We start from the raw sequence: 25,865 nt of genomic DNA, 5'->3' as shown, positions 1-25,865 counted from the left end.
TCGCTGTTAAATAATTAAAAATTAAAAAATAAAACTATAGTATCTTTCTTTCTGAAAATATCTAAACTAAATAATGAAAATGAATAAGCTAATAAAAAAAAAAGAAGAAGAAGAAGAAAAGTTTATTGTAATATTAAGAGAGATAAGTAATGCTTATTTTATTATTGTCGGTATAGAATTTACAAATAAAAAAATATAAAAAACTTAATTGGAGTGAAAGCACTACTTTTTTAGCCTTGATGTTAGCTACACCATTGTCGTCGTTGAGATGAAAGGAAGCTCTCGTTAACTTTGATCGCTACAAATACAGCTATTAAATTACTTGATTCCTAAATTATCAAAAACACCAAAATAAGACTAATAAAAAAGCATTTAAAAATTATAATGAATTTTTTTATATACTGCTAAAAGGTACAACTACTAAAATAAAGAGAGCAATGCTACGTATACACCCTAATTGGGGTATATATTCTACATCCCACCCATCCAATGGGTGTGGGATGTCTTTACTAGTCACTTGATGTGCAACTAGTAGTTCACCCCCAAACATTAGATAGGTGGGGTGTAACTTATACACTTCAATTGGAATGTATAAGTAGTATTTTCTAAATAAATATTCTAATATTATATATTAGAAAAAAAAAACTAATATCAGAATGTCATATGAGAAAAAGAAATCCAAAAGTTTAATTCTCTCATTTCAAGACACCAATTTGTTAATTTTAAAAGAAATTAAAAATAGAAAAAAAAAACTTTGTTTATATTATTAATCAAGCACCATGAATCAATAGTCGAATAATTTAATATGCCAAACATAATTATATTGCTAAAGACCTTATTATAATTCTTATTAAAAGTAGAAAAAAAATATGTATTAAATGTAGCTTGCTAATTAATAGCCCATTATTATATGTATCCTCTTCTGGAGCAAAGCGTCTAAGATATTTTCTAAAAAAATAAATTAATTTGATAGCTCAAAAATAGTTGTTGTAATTTGTCAACTGACTCTGTCATTTGAATTTTGCGCACTTCTTCAGTTAATTAATCAACTTTGCTAATTGTTCATCGAACCTAAAGTTTCAAGGGTCCTAATTAACACCACATACATGAATGGGTAATTCATCAAACACATGAATGGCAATATAGTTTTTGTAGAAATTTCACAAAATAGATATTACCGTAATAAGCATGTTAAAATTAAGAGAGAGATCCTTCAAACTTTAGACCAATGACCACGCATTTCTTACCTTGAATTAACAAAAAATTTCAAAACACATCAAATACTAACAACACAACAATATGACAAAAAACTGCACTACAAAACAGTGATTTTGAGCAGGCTCACCTTTTTGAGATTTTTTTTCTTGACATTGGATTATCAATTCATAAAGATTTAGTGAAATAATCAAAGATTATATATAGTTAATAGGTTAAAGATATTTTACATATTATGCACAATGAACTTAGCTCCTAAACTTTTACCTGGCGTGCACACTAACCACATAAATTGAGGAAAAAAAACTACTTGTACATCAAATAAAGAATATCTCTTCATAAATTATATATTGTAAGAAATCAAGAAAGAGATAGCCAACTCCGCTGTTTGATCCAACAAATCATAAATATTAGAAGACGTACATAACATAGCAAAATGATAATTAATATGCAAAAAACTATACCCTTTACCATCATCAAGATGCTCGCTAACCTAAAGCTAATTAAATTCTTATACAACCACCAAAAGCCAAGCACCAGGAAACAATAACCAATAATCTAAATGTTTTTCTATGATATAATAATAACACAATTCGATAATTATCACCGATGCCAAGCGACCATTGTTTAAGTACCCTGCACATTAAAAACATATAGGAATCAATGATTTTTCCATCAAAACAAGACAAACGCACCAACTGTCCCTAACGCAAGTGACAAAGGGCTTACTGGTTGGTACCCGAGGTCTCAAGTTCGAATTTTAATTGAATCACATTTCCAGCTAAGTTTACTTATAAAAGAAATAAACGAAATGAGTAGCATGCTGCCTTCCTCTCAAAAAAAAAAAAAAATGACGAACGCATCGTTTTAAATTCTTTATATAAAAACTTACCAAGAGCTTTCTTTTAAGTTTATTTATAAAAGAAATAAACGAAATGAGTAGCATGCTGCCTTCCTCTCAAAAAAAAAAAAAAAAATGACGAACACATCGTTCTAAATTTTTTATATAAAAACTTACCAAGAGCTTTCTTTTATATAACTATTATAGCGAAATAGGAGCACATGAAAATTCAATAAAAGAATAGAAATTGTTATAGTTGCCAAGTTAGGACAAAAAGTGCGGTTCTCACTGTTCGAATTCTATCATTTCGGTGGATTCGATATGGTGATACAGTTATCGAAAAAGAAAATTAATTTAGCTAATGAAAAACAATATACTACAAGAAACTCTTAGGCTAAGGATGCATTTTCAATGATGTTTTACTCAAGCGTCGTTATTATATAATAAATGCCGATGCTTTGTAAAGCGTTGTTATTGAAATTGTCAAGATTTTTTTATTATTTAATTTTTATTGTATCTAACACATTTAGTTCTCTTGCTCTTTTCACTATAGGAAATTAATTAAAAGACTGTTTTCATTTAGCGCCTTTTTGAATTGGGCCGGCCAAAAATAGTCGCCCAAACTATATTAAAATTTTAAATTTTAAAATTTAAAATTTGATATTTAAAATTTAAAATTTAAAATTTTTTAATTAAAATTTTAATATTTTAAATTTAATATTTAAAATTTTAAATTTTAAAATTTAAAATTTGATATTTAAAATTTAAAATTTAAAATTTTTTAATTAAAATTTTAATATTTTAAATTTAATATTTAAAATTTTAAATTTTAAATTTAATATCTTAATTTTAAATTTAAAATTTATCAGTTAATATTTAGAATTTAAAAATTCAAATATAAATGAAAAAAAATTTAAAGAGTGATGCCATGCGAACCAAAAACTCCCCAATAAAAATTTAAAAATTGTGATTTCGATTAGGAAACCCAAAAACAAAAAAAAAAAAAAAACACTGGATGTGTTTGGTTACTCGTAAAAATGGCCAAAAAATGTTTTTTAGCCTGAAAAACTTTTTGTCGGTTGTTTGGATTGTGGTAAAATGATTTTCCACGAAAACTCTTTTTTACAGATTTGAATGGAAACATAGCTTTTCGTTTTCCGCCACTTTTACGCGGAAAACGAAAACTCTTTACAAAAGGTGTGGCTCATAGCAGCGGGAACAGATGCGGTCCACGAGAATAGCTTGTTCTCATGGACCGCCTGAGAGGTCCCACCATGGACCTCTCTTTCTATGTGTGTGTATAAATATATGTATAATATTTTATTTTTTTATAAATTTACTAGTATATGTTAGGATTTGGTTAGATTTGTAGTTGAATCCTATTTGGATAAGAATTAATATTTAAATCTGTTGGAGATAAATTAAAATTTAAATATGAATTAGAGGATAAATCTAACTAGATTAGGATTAATATTTAAATCTATTAGAGATTAATTAAGATAGATTTAGATATTAATTAAAGTTGAAATCCTAATAATACTAGGATTTGGATTACACTTTATGTGGATATATATAATCAGCCTCGAGATGGTACGGCCAGTTAATTAAGGCTGGTGCTTCAGGATATATAGTAGGCAGAGCCTTGTGGGGTGCCGTACCGGAGAGAGCAAAAGAGAGTGTTAATGAGTTGAGTGCACTTTGTGCACGATTGCACGTGGAGAGGTCTTCTTTGTGGGTTTAGAGAAGACGACGAGAGAAGGGTAGAAGAGATTCAAGAAATAGGGCTCGGATTGTAGCTACTCTGTGCAGAAGAGGAGTCAGGTGTAATCTTCTCTTATTTAATGAATCTTATTTTATCTGCATATTTTTCTCGCTGAGGAGATGGATTTATGGTAAAATCCTGATTTGATGCTTCCGTTGCGGAATCCCAACAATCGATACCGGATCCACAGCAGTCGGTATCGGAGCAGGTTGCGGATTCACAAGATCCGGTACCAGAACGAGTACCGGATTCCCAACAGTATATAATATTTTATTTAAAAATATATAATAATTTATTTTATAGTATTTAAATATATATATATAATTATATATTACATTACATATTTACTGTGTAATATATTTTATATATATTTTATTAATAAATATAAATTATAATAATTATATATGTAGTATGATAATTATTTTATATCAATAATATATATATATATATACATACATATATATATATATATACATACATACATATATATATATATAGAGCAGGACTGCTGTGCTGTCAGGAACACGGAGGTCTCCGTGCTCCTGAGCCGTTTTCGATGATGAAATTTTCGAATCGACGATCGGCTCCGTTAAACTTGATCTAGCGTATTTGAAGTTTCTAGAAAATAATTTTTGCGATTTTTCGATATCATTTACCTAGTGATCGAAAGGATTCAAAATCCATAATTTTTAATGGTTGATATCTGCCGTTTTCAAGTTTAACGGTGTAGAAGTATTCAAATCAGATGAAATTTTGATAGAAAATTCTTTATACTATCTACAACAAGATCTATATTTCTGATCGAAAATTTTAGTGCTATATCACCACTTTTTATAGGATTTTTATTTTCAGCCGTTAAAAATTATTGATTTTGAATCCTTTCGATTGCTAGGTAAATGATATCGAAAAATCGCAAAAATTATTTTCTAGAAACTTCAAATGCGCTAGATCAAGTCTAACGGAGCCGATCGTCGATTCGAAAATTCCATCATCGAAAACGGCTCAGGAGCACGGAGGCCTCCGTGCTCCTGAGAGCACAGCAGCCCTGCTCATATATATATATATATATATATATATATATGTATATATATATACATATATATGTATATATATATACATATATATATATATATATGATAAAATACATATAATAGTTTTCTATTTATTTTTTCTTTCTTTTCTTTTCATCCAAACAACCGTAATCGAAAATTACTTTTCTTTTCCTACAAACCAAACGCTAAAGAGCGTAAAATTTATTTTCCTCAGAAAATTTTTTTTCCGTCAAAAACTACTTTTCACAGTTTTACATGTAACCAAACAACCCCTAAAATGCATTTTAACTTATTCAATAATATTCAAAACCGACTGTCCCTAGCGCAAGTGGCAAAAGGGCTTGATGGTTGATACTCGAGACCCAAGTTCGAATCCTAGCTGATTCACATTTCCAGCTAAGTTTATTTCTAAATGAAATAAATGAAGCGAGTAGCGTGCTACCTTTCTCTCTCAAAAAAAAAAAAAAACTATTCAAATATCAAACTATTTTTCTGGGCCTAGTCATAAGTAATTACCTATCTTCTTCCCTTTCTCTCTCTCTCTCTCTCTCTCTAGGCCCAAAATACTCATCTCTCTCTTTCTCTCTCTTTCTCTCGCTCTCTCCCTCTTTCCCTCTCCTATACAGACCCAAAAGGATTTTTTTATAAAACAATAAGGCGATGAACGATTTACCGCCTTCTTTATTTTCCACAAAGACGGTGAATGATTCACCGCCTTTCGCTTATTTACTATTTCTTTTTATACCCCATATATAATCTTAACAACCATATAAAAATTTTAACAAATCACATATAATCTTAACAAATTAAAAATCCTAATAATTTATCCATACAATTTCATATAGCCTTAACAAAATCCTAATAGTCTATTCATATAATTTCATATAATCTTAACAGCTTGAAAATTCTAATAATCTATCCATACAATTTCATATAATCTTAATGGCCTGAAAATCTTAATAATCTTCCATACAATCTTAACAATCAAATAAAAATTCTAATGATCCACATATAATCCTAACAACCTCACTTTTTTTTTTATTTCCTATATAATCCATGCACAATGTTAATAAATTCGGCGATTCACCGCCTTTAAAAAAAATGGAAGAAAGCAGTGAACGATTCACCACCTTTAAAAGAAATTGAAGAATGTGGAGAACGATTCACTGCATTTAAAAGACATGGTAGAACGCAGTGAACGATTCACTGCTTTTCAACAATAATCCTACGTGGCTCTTACGTGACGAAAAGAGGGTTAGTTTGCCAAATATAAATTTGGCAGGATTATTTCGCAAATTATAAAATTTTAGAGGGTTATTTTATAAAAAAATCCGACCCAAAACCTATATGTACATCTATGCTACTATCCTATATGTTCGATTTTACGACACTTTGATTATCATATAAACCATTATCAAAATTTATGAAATTTAGTTTCTAGATATTTCAAATACTCTATATCAACTTCAACGGTTCCGATCATCGATTTGGAATCTCGATCATCAAGAACAACTTGATAGGACAAGTGCTCCTATCCTATTAATAGGATAGTAGCATTAGCCTATATATATTATCATATAATATAATACATATATATAATATAATATAATATATATAATATATATATATATATAATAGTAATATATACTATATATATATAATAAAATATATATATCATTGTTTGAGAAGGATTTAAGTGAAATTGTTATTTTTTTGTATAATCATAATAATTATTTGACAAAGTCAGCCAAAGATGTATGGCGAGTGAAGTGGCTAGATTTGTATTGGAGTTTTCCTAATTTGAAGAAATTAAATTTATTTTGAGTATATTAAATCATGAATGACAAAAGTTTCAAAGAAAATAAAAATTCAACTATTTTGCGTCCAATTTATACAAGATCACTTTTGACAAAGTGCAAGAAAAAATAAAATTTGAAAGTATTTGAGAAGAATTTTTAGAGTTTTTGATGGATGAGAAGTGAGTTAGGGCATAAACGGCGTGAAAACAAAGTTTTAGAATGAGAAAAAACTAAGCCCTCCAACAAATATTAATTTTTTCCTTTAATTAAGTTTTGCATTTGGTTTTTAACTTTGTGAGCTTTAAAAAACTGAAAAACTAGACTAGATTTATAACATCACTCCTTGCAGGAGGAAGCTCCGTGTGCTCCATAAGTGTTATAATTATATTTTCTTTTGTTGCTTTTATAGGTTATTTATATATATTCAAAGTTATAATTCTTAATGATGGATAAAAGTTGGATTAATATGCCAAGAAATACCAAGGATTATCTCGATGGAGTTGCTAATTTTGTTAAATCGGCAAATGAGAAGGCCTCTATTAATGGAAAGATTTATTGTCCATGTTGAAAATGCTTTAACCGTTCCTTATTTGTTTTAGAAATTGTTGAGGAACATTTGGTGTGGAATGGGTTTTTTTTAGGCTACATTGAGTGGGTCCTTCATGAGGAGTCATTGTCTGGGACATCATATGAAGCTCATCATAGCCAAGACATCCAATCTAATTTAGGATCCACTAATGTGCAAGACATCCAATCTGATTTAGGATCCACTAATGTGCCAGACCCTATAGGACAATGCTATGAGAGAATTGGTTTAAGATGTTTTTGGATTTAATTCTGAAAATTTAGAGCAATCAAGTGATAATGATGACATCAAATATTTGGGTGAATCTAGTGAAGGGCAACAACAAACAGTGCATTCGATAAGTCCATGCCTTCATCTGATAAAGACATAACTCGGTATCGCAACTTGTTATAAGATTGTGATAAAGAACTTTACCCAGATTGTAAAAGTTACTCAAAAATATCTTTTCTTGTCCACCTATTTCATCTCAAATGCTTGTATGGGTGGTCCGGAAAGTCTTTCTCTATGTTGCTTGAACTATTAAAAGATGCATTTCCGAAAGGCACTTTTTGCCATTATCCACTTATGAAGCTAAAAAACTGATAAAAGAATTGGGTCTTGGGTATGAGAAGATTCATGCTTGTGACAATGATTGCATGTTGTATTGGGGTGAAAGGGCGAATCAAGACTCTTGTCATATATATAGTTCTTCATGATGGGTCAAAAATAAAGATTGTGAAACTAACTCATTGAGTAAAAAGGATAATATGCTCGCAAAAAAAAGGCAGTCAAGGTATTGCGCTATTTTCCTCTTATTCCACGATTAAAACAATTTTACATGTCATCAAAGACCGCTGCCTCTATGAGATGGCATGTTGAGGGCTGCACAAAAGATGGAAACTTACGACACCCAACAGATGGCTTAGTATGGAAATCATTTGACTCTCGTTATCCAGATTTTGCTTTCGATTCTCGCAGTGTTAGGCTCGGTCTCGCTAGCGATGGATTTAATTCATTTTGAACAATGAATTCCACTTATAACACTTGTCCAGTTCTGTTGATTTCATATAATTGACCATCATGGTTGTGCATGAAACGATCATTATTTATCTTCTGTATAGTAATTCCTAGTGAAAAAGGTCCTGATAATGATATTGATATTTATTTGCAACATCTAATAAAAGAATTAAAATAGTTATGGGAAGGTGTTGTAGCTTTTAATGCTTTTAGCAAGCAAAATTTCAATTTGCGAGGAGCTTTTCTTTGGACTATTAGCAATTTCCCAGCATATGCCAACCTATCTGGTTGGAGCACTAAAAGGTGTGTTGCTTGCCCTTGTTGTGGAAATTCAACTCATTCACGTCAGTTAATGTAACGCCCCCAATAGTCCCACATCGGATAGAATACTGATTCCGATCAGTTTATATGAGACCTACACGCTAGTAATAATAATTGGGCTTAAGCATTTTGGGCCGGTGGTTTGGCCCAACGAGTTATTATTGCTAGCGGGTCGGGTTGTTACAATTGGTATCAGAGCCAAATACCAGCCGGAAGTGTGAGAGCTAAGTGCTATGCGGGACAAAGTGCTACACCAATAGATTTGGTGGGAGCCACCTCTTGAACCCGTAAGAGCCACCTCTAGAATCTCACATCGCCTAGTAATTCTGGTCCTGGTCTGTCTATCTGTGATCTGTATATGAGGTCTCGTACGCTAGTAATAATAATTGGGCTTAAGCATTTTGGGCTGGTAGTTAGGCCCAACGAGTTATTATTGCTGGCGGGTCAGGTCGTTGTAATAGGTATCAGAGCCGAATACCAGACGGAAGTGTGAGAGCTAAGTGCTGTACGAGACAAAGTGCTACACCAACGGATTTGGTGGGAGTCACCTCTTAAACCCGTAGGAGCCACCTCTTGAATCTCACATCGCCTGGTAATGGTCCTGGTCTGTCTGTCTGTGATCTGGTTCGGGCCCGACGAGGACGTCAGGATCTAAATAGGGGGAGTTTGTAATGCCCCCAATAGTCCCACATCGGATGGGATGCTGATTCCGATCAGTTTATATGAGACCTACACGCTAATAATAATAACTGGGCTTAAGCATTTTGGGCCCACCAACGAATTTGGTGGGAGCCACCTCTTGAACTCGTAGGAGCCACCTCTAGAATCTCACATCGCCTGGTAATGGTCTTGGTCTGTCTGTTTGTGATCTGGTTTGGACCCAACGAGCACGTCAGGGTGTAAACACTAGTCCCACATCGGGTGGGATACTGATTTCGATCGATTTATATGAGGCCTATACGCTAGTAATAATAACTGGGCTTAAGCATTTTGGGCCGGTGATTTGGGCCCAACGAGTTATTGTTGCTAGCGGGTCGAATCGTTGCATTGGTATCAGAGCCGAATACCAGCCGAAAGTGTGAGAACTAAGTGCTATGCGGGACAAAGTGCTACACCAACGGGTTTGGTGGGAGCCACCTCTTGAACCCTTAGGAGCTACCTCTTGAACCCTTAGGAGCCACCTCTAGAATCTCACATCGCCTGGTAATGGTCCTGGTCTGTCTGTTTGTGATCTGGTTTGGACCCGACGAGGACGTCAGGGTCTAAACAGAGGGAGTTTGTAATGCCCCCAATAGTCCCACATCGGATGGAATACTGATTCCGATCAGTTTATATGAGACCTACACGCTAGTAATAATAACTGGGCTTAAGTATTTTGGGCCGGTGGTTTGGCCCAACGAGTTATTATTGCTAGCGGGTCAGGTCGTTACAATTGGTATCAATACCAGCCGAAAGTGTGAGAGCTAAGTGTTATGCGGGACAAAGTGCTACACCAACGGATTTGGTGGGAACCACCGTAGGAGCCACCTCTAGAATCTCACATCGCCTAGTAATTCTAGTCCTTGTCTGTCTATCTGTGATCTGTATATGAGATCTCGTACGCTAGTAATAATAACTGGGCTTAAGCATTTTGGTCCGGTGGTTGGGCCCAACGAGTTATTATAGCTGGCGGGTCGGGTCGTTGTAGTTAAAGCACAGGGGAAAGTTTTGTTACATAGGTCACCGCCAATGGTTGGATCCAAACCATCCTTTTATATTTCAGAAGGATCAGTTTGATGGAACTATAGAGTTGCAATATTCCCCAGTTCCTCTATCGGGAGCTGATATTTTAAAACAACTAGAGGGCATTAGCTTTATGTATGGAAAAAAATCAAAATCGTCTAAAAAGAGAGCAATCAACAACCCTATATATAAAAGAGTAGTGGAAGAGAAGGTCAATACTTAATATCAAGCAATGTTGTTTGAGAATATAGATGATTTCATAGAGGATGCTCATCACCTTGAGGAGGTTGAGAATGATGATGGAACATAAAAGCTAGCAACACTTGGTGTAGTACAATAGGCGTGGAAAAAAAGAAGCATCTTCTTCAATCTACCATATCGGGAGCATAATCTTATTCGGCATAATCTTAATTTGATGCATGTTGAGAAGAATGTTTGTGATAATCATTGGAACTATATTGAATTTCAATGCGAGGACGAAAGACAATCTCAGATCACGTCTTGACTTAAAGGATATGGATATAAGACATGATTTGCATCCGAAAATTCTTCCGAACAACAAAACTCAGCTTCATGTAGCATGCTACACCATGTCCATGGAGGAAAAAGTTATCGAAAAATCGCAAAATTTACTTTCTAGATACTTCAAATATGGTAGATCAAGTCTAACGAAGCCAATCGTCGATTCGGAAGCACCATCATCGAAAATGGTGCAAAACCGGGCCACTTTTTTCGTTTTTGCAGATTCGGTCCGCTTTTTCAGCAAACTGACCAAAATACCCTTTTTACTTTTTCTCTTTCCTCTTTCTCTCTCTTCTTCGTTTCTCTCGTTCTTTTTTTTTTCTCGCCGGCAGAGCGGAGGCGGAAACGGTCCGTCTGGCCTCTCACCCTCATGCTCTCGCCCTCGCCCTTGCCCTCGTCCATGCACCCCCCACCTTCCTCGCCTCCGACCCCGCCAAGGCCGCGCCGCGACTTTTTCTTTTCTGCTTTTTTCTTTTCTTTTCTTTTCCGACTCTTCTTCACCGTCTCCGACGACGACGCCTCTCTCGCCCTTCCCCGCCCTTCTCATCTCTCCCTCTCGCTCATTTTCTGCCGCCTCCGACGATGATTTATCTTCGCCGGCGCCGACGTCGACACCGCAGAGGTCACTGCGGCGCTACAGCCTCGGAGCGGGGGGTCCTTAGCGGCGTCATCACCGGCGCCATAGCTGTTGGCAGAGAAGGTGACAAAAAAAAATTATAGAAAAAAGAGAAAAAAAAAAGATAAAAAATTATATAAAAAGAAGGATGAAGATGAAATTGCATCGTTAATTATAAAAAAAAATTATAAGTTGCACTATTTAAGATGTAAATTGCTGCTTTAAGATAAAAATTATACTCTTTGAACGAAAATTACGCTCTTTGGGAGATGTTTACACTGTTTCTATTCTTATTGCACTCTTTCAGATATAAACTGTAATCATTAAGATGAAAATTGCACTCTTTAAATGAAAGTTGCACTGTTTTCCTCTTATTATACTATTTTTTATCTTAAACTGTATCCTTTTAAGTGATATTTATACTGTTTCTCCTCTTGTTGCACTGTTTCTCCTCTTGTTTCACTATTTCTCCTCTTGTTTACACAGAAATGGTGCAACAAGAGGAGAAACAGTGCAACAAGAGGAGAAACAGTATAAATATCTCTTAAAAGGGTGCAGTTTCTCCTCTTATTGTATTATTTTTTCTCTTGTTGCACTATTTCTCCTATTGTTTATACATAAATGGTGCAACAAGAGGAGAAATAGTGCAACAAGAAAAGAAACAGTATATGTATCTCTTAAAATAGTGCAGTTTCTCCTCTTGTTGCACTATTTCTCCTCTTGTTTACACAAAAATGGTGCAACAAAAGAAGAAACAGTATATATCCTCTTGTTTACACAGAAATTGTGCAACAAGAGGAGAAACAGTGCAACAAGAGAAAAAACAGTATAATATCTCTTAAAAGGGTGCAATTTCTTCCCTTATTGCTCTGTTTCTCTTTTTGTTGCACTATTTCTCCTATTGTTTACACAGAAATGATGTAACAAGAGGAGAAACAGTGCAACAAGAGAAGAAACAGTAAATACATCTCTTAAAACAATGCAGTTTCTCCTCTTGTTGCACTATTTCTCTTCTTGTTTACACAGAAATGGTGCAACAAGAGGAGAAACAGTGCAACAAGAGGAGAAACAGTATAAATATCTCTTAAAATGGTGCAGTTTAAGATAAAAAATAGTGTAACAAGAGGAGAAATGGTGCAACAAGAGGAAAACAGTGCAACTTTCGTTTAAAGAGTATAATTTTTATTTTAATGAATGCAGTTTATATCTGAAAAAATGCAATAAGAATAGAAACAGTGTAAATATTACCGAAAAGGTGTAATTTTAGTTCAAAGAGTATAATTTTCATCTTAAAACAGCAGTTTACATCTTAAGTAGTGTAATTTATAATTTTTTTGTAATTAACGATGCAATTTCATCTTCATCCTTCTTTTTATATAATTTTTTAACTTTATTTTTTTTCTGTTTTTTCTATAATTTTTTTTGTCACCCTCTCTGCCAACAGCCACGGTGCCGGCGACGACGCTGCTAAGGACCCCTGCTCCTAGCCTGTAGCGCCGCAGTGACCTCCACGGTGTCGACGTCGGCGAAGATGCATCGTCGTCGGAGGCGGCAGAGAATGAGGGAGAGGGAGAAATGAGAAGAGCGGGGAAGGACGAGAGAGACGTTGTCGTCGGAGACGGTGGAGAAGAGTCGGAGAAAAAAACAAGAGAAACGAAGAGGAGAGAGAAAGAGGAAAGAGAAAAGGTAAAAAGAGTATTTTGGTCAGTTTGCTGAAAAAGCGGACCGAATCTGCAAAAACGAAAAATATGGCCCGATTTTGCAAAAGCCCAAAATAAGTGGATTTTTTATGCAAATTGGCCAAAAAAGAAATAAAAAAATAAGATAGGTTTTAATTCAGCAAGCATACCCAGTGCATTCCTTGTGCAACATCAACAAAGCATACTCCACAATGTGTAATCCTCAAAGAAACATCATTCAACAATTTTTCGTAATTTCTAGCAACAATTAGTAATTAGTGGTTCTTCCAATCAAAAAGCTTGCATAAGACAAACTCTCAATTCTAAATTTCTATTAAAAAAAGTTTGAAATTCAAAAATACCTATGAGAACTTCAGTGGATCCTGAAGAATTCCTAGTTTATGCTTTGCCTTGATATAGCTAGTAGGACTATTAAACACAGTTGCTTGCTCACCGACTATTTCTTAATTCAATTGAAGGCTTTGAATGATGAGAAGCGGATACCAATGCTGCCAAGCCCAAATACCAAGATTCGGCTTGCTTCTTGTCTTCACAGATCTAAGCCCCTACACAATTGCAAAGAAGAAAAGGCACGTAATAGGTTAGTAAAGATGAATGCTAGCTTCGCAATTGCAAAAACAAAATTGTGAAGATAAAAAAAAATCGAAGAATGAAAATACCAAGTCAAGCGAGCGTTCACGCATTTGATGAGCTCCGGAGAATGGAATTGCATGATCGAAGTAGTAATGATAATAATAATACCTAATTTTTTTTGGACCACCTAGAGAAGAGAGAGAAAGACAGAGAAGAACAGAGCTAGAGGGAGAGAGAAGATGAGGGAATCGAGCTGGGAGAACCACGAGCGATGCAACCGCCACTCGATGCTCTACTGTGATAGCCATAAAGGTCGGCGGTAGCGAAACGGTGGAGGCGATGGCAACCAACTGAGAGGCTGAGGAGGGAGAGGGCTGGAAGGAGGAGGAGGAGGTGGTGCTGGTGGGGGGTTAGGGTTAAGATGAGGGTAAAAGAGTGGGGGGGAGGCATATGAAAAGAAAAAAAAGTTGTATAGACGATATGGGAAAGGAGAAGGACGGTTGGGGAGGGAGAAGGTAGTTAACAACTACATTAAGGTGACAGAAATGCTATATAAGCATTAATGTGAACGGCGGGCCCACAACCCGAAAACACGGAGAAGCTTTCTTTTAGGTTCACAATTCATGTATTCTATTGAATTGAATTGATGATTGATTGATGTGGAAAACTCTATAGTCAAAAATGAAAAATCGATCTTGACTATTAAATATATTAAATATTAAATTAAATTATTAGTATATATTAATTACTAAAATAGATATTTTAAAAATTATATTATATACATATAGGCAGTTTCACATTCTGCACATCGTAATGAGTCGATTACAATATATTTTCTACAGCTCCACGAAAAATAAAAAAAAAATATTTCTACATAAGTTCACTCAAACTTTGATATGCATATCGTAATAAGTTGATTATGACATATTTTCTGCAGTCCCACCAGAAAATAGAAAAGCATATCTTTACGTGATTTCGCTCGAACTTTGTTTTGCCTGCTACTTTGAGATGAGATTCAATCCCGAATGGGTCCTTAGCATTTGAGAAGGCTAGAGGATCAAACTCCACGTATTTATATGTGTGAATAGGAATGTTAACCATCGGCATAAGAGCCGTTTTTACAAAACCCAAAACCAAACCCAAATAAAAAGAAAAATCAAAACTCATAACTTTACCCGAACCCAATTGGGAATAAAAATTCAAACACAAAACCAAACCTACATAAAAAATTTAAAACTCGTATTTGAAATCGAAACACCGAACTTGATTATTAACTATACTAAATATTAAATTAAATCATTAGCAAATATTAAGTATAAAAATAAACATCTAAAAAATTATATTATATACATGTAATACATGATATGCATCCGCACAATATGCATAAATAATTCACAAGTTGTGTTTTTGCAAAATGGGCTCTTTTTATTTTTGCAAATTTGAATTTATGTTTTTCAATCTAACCAAAATGCCTTTCCGATATCTATATCTATATCTATATCTATATCTAAATCTATATCTATATATACTCTAATTAAACCCCGTAATCTTAATCCAGGTGGCAAGTTTTCCTCAACTTTAGCCTGTGGGTCCCACCACCATTATATTTCTCTCTCATTTTTTTTTCCTACGCGGTTGCCCGACTTCCCCTTCCGCTTTCTCGAGCGTTTCCTCTCTCTCGCACGCACGTTTTTACCGGTTTTTTTTTTTTTTTTTTTTTTTTTTTTTTTTCACACGTTTTTTTTTTAAGGCCTTTTGCTGCTCTTTTTCTTCAATGCCGCCTCTTGCTCCCCTCCCTATCGCGCCGCTTCCTTACCTCTCTACTTTTTCCATCCATCTACACCCCATCCTTCGATCCTGCTCCGTCTCTTCGATTCCGATCTACAATCCCATTCTATGGCCTCTCATGCCTCTTGCATCAATTCCCCATCCCTTCGATCTCGGCCCCGTCCCTCGATCCCTTCTGTTGCCGTCTGTATTGCTTCTGTTTCCGCCTCGATTTTGCGACCATAGTACTTAGAACGGTTTCTTTCATGCGTTTGCATATAACTGTCGAATTATATAATAAAGGCGCGTGGCATGGTTTCTTTCTATGCTGCGAAATTATTCTCCTGTAAGCGAAAAATTTAGCGGGCCTCTTTAATCTTAACAATTACACTGGTGGCGATTGAATCATTGGCGTTTTCTCGTCCAATGGTTTTTCCTTTATATTTCTGGTTTTCCTATAGATTCCATATTTCTGCAGTTACTTTTCAATTTTATGCATTTTTTCGCTACACAAGTTTTTTTATTTTTGTTGATTGCAGGTCTAACATGCTTTTTAGTTTTGCGACCTTTACGAATTTGAAACTGTAAGCTTTCCTAATAGATTTTTTTTTATTGTATATATTTGATTTTATTATATGTTTATTCACAGTGTATTCTTTAGGAATCATGTTAATTTATAAAAAAATTCTCTAATCATCTAATACAAAGACTTTTGCCTGAGTTTATAGAATCAAAAGGCAGATAACAGATAAATGCTTAAAAATCAAACTTCTAACTTTTTTCCTCTTTGTGCAATGATTGAAGATTGTGCTATGTGATGCAATATGGATCACCAAAGATCGAAGTATCTACGAACACTTTCGTTTTGCTTTATTTAAACTCAACCTGATCAATTAAAAAAGCTGGAATAGATTTAGGACAAAAAAAAATCAAGCCAAATAACACATTCTCTTTTCATTATGTGAAAGTAACAACATTAATAGAGCTACAACTAACGTGAAAAAATGAATGTGCAAACTATATCTAGAGGAAATTTCACTGGAGACGAAAATTGTTTGAATCCTTTGAAACCATTCTATAATCTTTTAAGGTTGGTTTCGTAATTCCAGACTCAAATATATTGTTGATTTTGAAATAGATATTCTATATATTTCTTTCTATGTGGATGATTAACTAAACATTTAAATGCATAATCAAAAGACGCAATTGGTACTTGCATTTAGATAGAGACAATGAGTTTTTCCTTTAACAATAATATCTAATAGTTGTTAAGTGCCTAATCCGATGTTTAGAATCTTTGTGGTCTTCTTATTACTTCTTTTTTCTATTTTTTGTAGTCGTGATTTGTGGTGCGACGTTTTTGCCTTTTGGCGGGCAAATGATATTTTAAGAGTTGTATGTTAATTTAGTAGGTTTAAGCTGTAGTTATTAATTTGTAGAGTAAAATGATGATATGAATCATGCCATTAAATTCTTTCTAAGGTATTCTGTAGGCAATTTGATTGTAAACTCATCTGTAGATGTAATCTTGGTGTGGCATCATAGGCGTTCATGAATTGGGAGTAGACTCACTATGCAATCTCTTAATTTCTCTCAAGATCACACAATGTCGAAACTTCGTAACTACACAATCAGGATGCAATATTATATATCCTTTTTTCTATATAGGTTTGGCTAACCCGTATATATATGTTGTCAACATTCTTCCTATATTTTATTTTTTTTGTGTTTGTTTTGTTCGTATTTTGCATGATTAGATTTTTTGGTGCTTCCCTAATTTTATTTTTTGACTCTAATGACAGTTTGATTCATGAGACTTGCGGCATCTTCTTATGGGGCATAGCTCATATTACATTGCCGAAAGATATGTTTTGCTTCCTTCTTTACTGCTTTCTTCTGTCTAAACAGGAAAAGGATTCCATTCACTTTTGGGGACACGATATTTTACGGGTTAGTGCAGTAACTTCTTTCTATTTATATTAGATCTATTTTAGGTAAGAAGCACTTAAATGATAGTATTAATGATAGAATATTATTGATTCTATTACTATGATTGATTCTATGCTTAAAATTATATTTGATATGATGATTTGTATGTTTCCAAGCAAGTTGGTACATACTTTTAATGTAGGTTCTATTTTATGAGCAAAGAGATATAAATGGTGTACTCAAATATATATTACTGTGCGTATTTAATGATTTGAGAGTTTAGATAAATTTTTTAATATCTAATCTTATCTACTGATAAGATCATGGGGTATATTTGACTATTAATTTTTTGCACTTTCACTATGCCTTCCCATATTAAGTATTTAATTACCAGGAATGTGCATGTATGTAAAGATAGTGGGTGCAGTAGATCGAACTCTGATGTTGGTAGGGAGGGGTGACAGCGCCAGTTTCGAATTTTTAATGTGAAAAAGATCAATTATCCTGTACCTTTTCATAGAATGTTGCACTTTAGAGAATATGTTTTTAGTGTCTATTGCAGTAATTTAAAATAGTGTTGGTCCAATTTAAAATCTGAAAATCTAAATATGAAATCTAGTATTAACAATGTGTTATTTTTGCTTGAAAAGCTCAATTTTGAGAATTCATAATTTGAATGTATCTTTTTCTCTAGAGAAGAGATTGAAGGCCCCCCAAAATTCGAGCATAAAAGATGTGAAAAGATACAGAAAAATTTTTTTTAAATTTTAAACCCGATTTGGTGGCCAATTTAAAAAAAACTTGAAGACAAATTGCACTTTTGAATGAACTTAAAGTCAATTAAACAGCGGTTAAACAGAGACGCTGTCTGATTGGTGCTATAGAGTAGAAGGTTAGCAAGTGTAGTCGTGGTGTCAAGCGGGTAGATCGAATTATTTATGATCCGCATACAATTATAAATATGCAGAAATGCGAAAGCCGAGACCAAATTGCTAATTCCATTGTAGCACAATGAACTTGAGCCCCACATTTTAGCATTTGTGTGTTTATTTCTAGTGTTGATCCGAAACGTAGTGAAAATCGAACCGAAAATCCAGTTTTTCTACAAACCGCGTTCAGTTTACTTTCATTAACATATACAATCTAGGATGCAGAACGGATTCGGCGTCGTTGTGGAGCTCCCCACTCGATCCGTTTCCGACGGGTGCCAGTAGAATGAGAAAGAAGAAATAAACGGATTCGGGGCGAGAATGCGGGGTAAATTTTACGATCGAGACGGATTCGGGGCAGGAAAGGGAAAATTTTTGACCCGTCCCAAGATCGCCCCGAATCCGCCCCACCATGACCGCTCGGCGAATCTGTCCCGGAAATTATTTATATTTAAAAAGTATTCTAAAAAATATATATTACAATAAAATGTTCAAAATACAATTAACTTAATTGACTATTTTTTATTTTATAATTATATTATTTAAATTATTATATATATTTAAATTATTTAATTTATAGTTACAAAATTGATTAATAATATGACTAATTTTATAAAAAATATTATTGCCGGGGCGATTCGGGGCCGGCGGGAGGCGGGTTACGAGGCGGCGCGGATTATGGATGTATTTTTAACCCGTTACGATTCGGAGCCGGGAGCGCGGGGCGGAATTTGCTAGTCAGTAAGTTGGAACGGCGGGCCGAGGATGTTGTCAGTCGAACGGGAGGCGGGGCGAGAATTTTGCTTAGTCCGGGCGGCGAGCGGGCGGGCCGGCTCCCGCCCCCAGATGCGGCCCCATTTGCATCCCTAATACATCCGATTTTGTTAACATTATACCTATAGATATAGATCTCCGATTCCTACCAATTTTTATTTCCGGTCCGGGAGTGACGGGCGAAGTAAGGATGTCAATGGTATGATATTCAAAATTTTATCTGAACCCAAATCCCGAAATGAAACTGATATATGTGATACTAAATGGTTATGAATCAGATACTGTATTCAAAAATAGTGAAGACCCGACGAGTTATAGAGCTTCGGATATGGATTTTGACTGTGACCCGATCCGAACGCAAATTTATTTATATATATATAATATAAATATATATATATATATATATATATATATAAATATATATTATATTTATATATATATATACTAGTTATAGTGCACGTGCAATGCACGTAATATTTAATTAAATTAAAAATTATATTTATATTTAAATTTAAATAATTATTGGATGGTATAAAATTTATTTATCAGTTTAATTTTTTTCTAAAATTAATTTTTTTAATATGTATCAAGTTTTTAAAATTTAAAGTAATTCTAAATTTAATAATAAATTCATATTTAATTTATGAATAAAACTCAAAATTTGAAATTAATTTTGAATCCATAATTTGATCATATAATATTATTAAAGACATTAATTATTTATTATCCCATCTATTTTTTAAATTCATATATTTTCAAGTTAAATATTATTTATAATTTGAAATACTGTTTACACACCTACAATATTAATTCACATTTGAATTATGAACCAAATTTAAAATTTAAAGCTGATTTTATAAGCTTATTTAAATTATTTTTTTTCAAATCTAATTTTTTTTAGTAGCTAATTGAGAGATAGTAATACAAAATATTTTCAATGTTTATTGCATAGAATTTTCGTTTTTTTAATAGTATGGAATATTATTTTATATGCGGATGCGTAAATAACTTTTCGGTTGACAAAAATTGGATAAGTATAAATTTTTTTCTATTCTCGCAAATAAAATGCAATATTTTTGTCGGCTAAACAAGGGCGTATGTCTTGTGCAACAATTATTTTAATAATTATCTCAAATCAATATCAATTATGTGAATCATATTTAACAAATTTAAAATTTAAATGTAATTTATATGTTATTTTATTGAAAAATATCTCAGATTTTAAAATTATTAGGTAAATTGGGATAATTTTATATATTCACTTGTAAAAATATATGATTAATATTATATATGTGGAAGTATTATTGTGATTCGGATATTATATAGGTGTCGATATTACATGTGAGAATGAAATATTTAAGAAATGCGAATATTATTTGTGATAAAATATGATATTATGTTGGCGGCGGTTATTAGAAGATATGACCCCATATATAAAAGTGAAATTTGATACGTACTATCTAACGGGCAAATTTAGGTAAAAAAGAGACAGATACTTAATTCCTGTCAGTCATTGGATTAGATCGAATGACTAATGAATAATGATATTTTATGATAATTTAAAAATAAAATAAAATTGTACGGCCTGTGAGTTATTCATTAAAGTTGAATGAATGATATTATTAGTATGTAATTGGAATTATATTAATATAGATCGGCATTTTGGAAAGAAGAAAAACTCAAAACTCACGGTTTTATAAGTAAGCTACAGATATATATATATATATATATATATATATATATATATATATATTTGATATTATATTTGAATTTGTATTTTAAAAATTTAGATTCAATATAATATATTTTAAAATATTGAAAAAAATAATTATTTCCGGTTTAAATTTTTGGATTCAGATTCGGATTCGGATTTCAAATTTTTGGTCAGGTTCGGAGTTGGATATGAATTTTTAAAATTCATCCGTTGGAATCTCTAGCAGCAGCGCCCTTCAATCTAGGGCCTGGAAATCGCGCGCCTCCCTCGCATCTTCTCCTTCCGCTCGCCCCTTCTCCTCTGACAACACCCCCACCAAACCCTCCCTCTCTTCCGGTCTCTCTCGCATCATTTTGCTCATTTTCTCTCTCTAGGGCGTCGAAACTCCAAAACCCCTGCTCCTCTATTGATCCGAGGTACTCCCCATATCTCTCTCTCTCGCCCTCACAGTTCATCACTAAATTGAGATTTCTCACTGCATCGGAAAGGTCAGGACGAAGCCAATCGAGGCTTTGTTTCTACAAAGTTTAGGTTTTTTTTTTTTTTTGTTTCTTGCGATTTATCTATCAATTTGATTGTTTTTAAGTTACAAGAAATGTTGGGCTTCTCTACGATCTACAGTTTGGTGATGTGAGAAATTAGGAAATATAATGGAGTCATTGTTTGGTGTTGGATAATGTTTTTACTAGCTTTTCATGGGAGGAGCCGAACTGTTTGAATGCTCTGTGTCATGCTTTAGAGTCTACGTCACATGGAATGCGACACAGATGCGGCAAAATATTAGAACAGGATATATGTAAAGTATGGTTAAAAAAAATGATATTCTTTTTAATATATGCTATTAGTACTCGTGAAAAAAGTTTTCAAAGTCGAATAAACATCGAGATTTGTGTATGAATCTACAAGACGAAGCGTATCAACATTCATCTAGACTTTTTATCGACTGTGAATATCGGATGGAGTTTCATCCAAATGCATTGTGCGATAATGTATATAATAATAACAAGTTTTTGGATATAGGCTACTTTGATAATGAATACATCCAGAACTAAGCACCTCTCCTTAAGTACCCCTCGAGTATCCGGGTGTTTGACTAATTTTTAAAGTTGTTTGATACTTATTTGATGCATCCGACAGTCCGACACATATGTGATCGATGTGTGAAATTATTATATCTATAAATTGCATTCCATTTATTTTTGGTGGCTCTTGACAAGTTAAAGCTATAATAAAATGCAGCATTTTTTTTTTTTTTGGTTTAGTAACAAAGATTTTGGAAAATGGGACTATTAAGTCGACTATAACCAAAGAAATGTATTTGTTGAGTAACTAAAATATCGGTGAACTTAAAGATCTATGCGCTTGTCGATCATGTGAATGAGCTCAAGTAAATGAGCTATGCTGTAACTTTCCTTGGTGTCAAGCTACATGTTGTGCTTCTCTCTTGCTACCTTGTATTATTCATTTTGTTTTCTTACGAAATTCGAATTTGAACGAAATTGTTTTAGTTTCAGTTGGTGCTGATTGGAAATGCAGGTTTGAAACTGTTCTAAACCGAAAGACTTCAATATCGTTTAGGTTGGATCTAAGAAAGGTTAGTTTTACAATGTCAATCAAAATTGAATGTAATTAGCTCGTAGGATTTAATTTTAATATATTAATTATTTTCTTTATGAATCTTTTATATTGTTTTATTTAATGATTTTCTCTCTATGTTAGATGGTGCTATGAAAGTTAGCTTTCTCAGTTATTGTTTATGCAGTTAAGATTTCTATTGTTCTTCAGAATCATTGTGAAATGTTTGGTGACCTTTTATCAATGCGTAAGTTATCAATCAAAATGTTTCGTTTAGGCGATGGACCTAAACTGCAACCAAGTTTTTGAACCACTAGTTACTATACTGATATTGAAAGTACTACTTACTATTTAGGGACTGCCCACTGCCTTAAATCTCGGGTTTATGGGTAATATAATTCTTTTCTGCTTTCTGTGTGCATAGGAGGCATGTTTGTAAGTAAATTCTTAGTAGGTATTTGACGGTCATCACTTGTTTGGAGAAACTGCTTTGCTCTTAAAACTTGATATTGATAATTATCTATTATGTGTTACTTAGCTATAACAATGTTTTGTGTAGATAAACAATTCTCATTCTTGGTCACTGTAATCCTCATTTATTTTCTTATTTAGTGTATTGGAAGTTTCCTAGCTGTGGTTAGCTACACCTTATTGTTATCTTGATTTGTCAATTTTCAGCCAAAGAAAAACTGTCCCAGCTAAGAATTGATGGCCAATCAAGAGATTTTACCTGGAAGCACGATAAATACGGAATCCACCAAACCTCGGATCCTCCTCGCTGCTTCTGGGAGTGTGGCTGCGATCAAATTTGAGAGCCTTTGTCGGATTTTTTCTGAATGGGCCGAAGTTAGGGCAGTGGCAACCAATTCAGCCTTACATTTCATAGATAAAAAAGCACTTCCAAGCAATGTGATGCTTTTCACTGATGATGATGAATGGTCTAGTTGGAAGAAGATAGGAGATGGAGTACTCCACATTGAGCTGAGGAAATGGGCAGACATTATGATCATTGCCCCACTATCGGCAAATACCCTTGCAAAGGTACTTTTTTGGGGGTTAATTGCAAATTTGTCCCAGAAGTTTGACCCATATTTTAACTTCGTTCTTAAAGTTTCAATTGTACAATTTATTCTCTGAAGGTTGGTTTGATTTCAGTTTTGTCCTCATTTTATTTTTGACAATTTAGTCTTTGAATTTTGATCCCAATTTCCATTTGGTCGTTAGAGTTGCAAATTCCAGAATTAAAAGTCGAGTATCGTAGATGGTATGACTTAATTCTTATGCAGAACAAACTCCATGGACTAAATTGTTAGAATTGAAAATACGAGGATAAAATTGTAGAGAGGGTCTAGCTTCAGGGATTGAAATTGTGATCGACCCACTATTTTTATTAACAAAAGGGTAAAGTGCGCCAGGTTCTCAGGGTTTTCGCTAAGTTCCATTTTGGTGATCAACCTTTTTAGTTTTTGCAATTGGGTTTCTAAATTTTGTATCCTGCGATTGCTGCTCAAAACTTAGCGCACATAGGTTACTCTTTTTCTAAATTTAAATAGACAGAGATGTCTGTTATTGCTTTCTAGCTGCCATGTAAGCAACTATTGTGCATGTAGTTAGGGTTAAGATCATGGACATTGCATTGTGGGTCGATATTTCTATCCTTTTGAAGGGGAATTAAATTAAAGAGCTAAGATTACGTAAATGAAGATGTTAGGGACCGATCCCCAAGGATCAAAAGGTTGAGGATCATGATGAAACTTAATTAAACGCTGAGCACTTTCTGGTAGAATTGTCTCATCGATAAATTTCAGCCATGATAATTATCAGCTGTTCAGCATATATAAATTTTAGTCGTACGTTAAATTGCTCAAGTAGATGGATCATAGATCAGAAAACAAAAAAAGAAAGAAAGGCAGAAAGGAAGATTTAGGATATCAAAATTACTTGAAACAACTTTAGCATCATTGACTATTAAAAATGCCTCGAGCACCCTAAACCCTTTGTATAAACTTTAAACCCTAAACCCCTTGTATAAACACTAAACCGTAAACCTTAAACCACCCAAATTTGGTGGTTTACCTTTACCTATTTACAATTCTTTCTAATGCCGTTTATGAATTTCTTCTCTCCTTCATTTAGATTGCCGGTGGGCTATGCGACAACCTTTTGACGTGCATCGTGCGAGCATGGGATTACAACAAGCCTCTCTACGTGGCGCCAGCGATGAACACCTTCATGTGGAATAATCCATTCACGAAGCGCCACCTGGATACGATCGGCGAGCTCGGTATAACTCAGATCCCTCCGATCGCTAAATGGCTAGCTTGTGGGGATTATGGGACTGGTGCAATGGCCGAGCCTTCGGAGATTTATACCACTATTAGACTCTCTCACAAGCCGCGAGTCGTTGTTGATGAGTGTAGCTGATAATGCACTGAGGTGCTTTTATTTTAATTCTTGTTAGTGCAACATTCTAATTTAGTCTCTGACTGTTGTAAAACTCGGTCGTCTTAGCGCTCTGAAACCCTAAATTCATGGCGGGGTTAACTTTTCAAGGCTTGTAAAGTGTAGCCAAAAGAGAATGTAGTGAAATGTAACAAAAGTATGATTGGTTATATAAAGTTTTATCCTAGTAATATTTATTGCCATGTTGATTTGAAAATAAAAGATGCCAATGAGGATTCTGAAGGAATTAGTATGAAGAAAACTTGGTCAACAACTCAACAGCGAGCAGGAAGTGCAAAGGAAAAGTGTCTATACTTTTGTTGCAGCGGATAGTTGAAATTAGCATTGAGGATCGAACTTTCTTTCGCACCGAGAAGCTGTTTATAAATGTATATTTTTCAAATTCCAAAATTTGTTGCAAAATTTTTTTTTATTTGTATTGTATAAACAAAATTTCATAGTTTGCGTTGTTATGTAGATTGAAAAAGAGGTAGAAGGGTGTTTGTCAGGTGGAAAAGGGCAGCAAAATGAGTGTTTTTTAATGTTTGTTCCCCCTAAAATATCTTTCAATAGGAAACAGTTTTACTTATTCCTAAGAAAGATATTTATTTTGATTTTCAAATTTTTTTCATTAAAACGCAAATTTACCAGTGAAAATATCTCCCTCTCAGAGATAGTTCATATTGTTTTTCAAATTTGCTCAGTGAAAATGCAAATTGATGACTAAAAGTCTCTCTGTCCCTCTATTTTCTTTTCTTGCTAATAATGAGACAATTATGTTTTGAAAGCTGCTAATTTTAATTTATGCAAAATCATATGCTAATACATATAAAAATTCTTCATGAAAAAAACTCTTATAAAATCATTTTTAGCAATTTTACAATTCATGTGAAGCCAACAAGCATCCAAAATATAGATTATATTCTTCTGCCTAATTTTGATATTGTGGTTGGGGGCTCAAAATTACGTTCTTAAAATAGCTTTAACATATTTGGGTTTCGAAAAAAATGTGGCGTTCATACCATGGCTG

At 33.7% G+C, this 25,865-nt stretch overlaps 1 protein-coding gene across 5 annotated transcripts; it reads left to right on the top strand.

The window, feature by feature from the left end:
- Positions 16,039-25,057, top strand: LOC109715889 (phosphopantothenoylcysteine decarboxylase-like). 5 transcript variants are annotated; one of them, XM_020241113.1, is made up of 4 exons: positions 16,039-16,056; positions 22,355-22,412; positions 23,072-23,434; positions 24,530-25,057. In XM_020241113.1, the coding sequence occupies exons 3-4, from the start codon at positions 23,102-23,104 to the stop codon at positions 24,815-24,817; spliced, it is 621 nt and encodes a 206-aa protein (XP_020096702.1). In that variant the 5' UTR covers positions 16,039-16,056; positions 22,355-22,412; positions 23,072-23,101; the 3' UTR covers positions 24,818-25,057. The 5 variants fall into 5 exon arrangements, with proteins under 5 accessions (XP_020096702.1, XP_020096701.1, XP_020096700.1 ...); XM_020241112.1 differs by lacking the exon at positions 16,039-16,056 and adding an exon at positions 21,057-21,234; XM_020241111.1 differs by lacking the exon at positions 16,039-16,056 and adding an exon at positions 21,057-21,234 and having other exon boundaries at positions 22,333-22,412.

The sequence above is a fragment of the Ananas comosus genome, linkage group 9 (genome assembly GCF_001540865.1).
Source record: "Ananas comosus cultivar F153 linkage group 9, ASM154086v1, whole genome shotgun sequence".
NCBI classification, from domain to species: Eukaryota; Viridiplantae; Streptophyta; class Magnoliopsida; order Poales; family Bromeliaceae; genus Ananas; species Ananas comosus.
The sequence above is the reverse complement of the archived record's forward strand: the minus strand, read 5'-3'. Positions and strand labels throughout refer to the sequence as shown.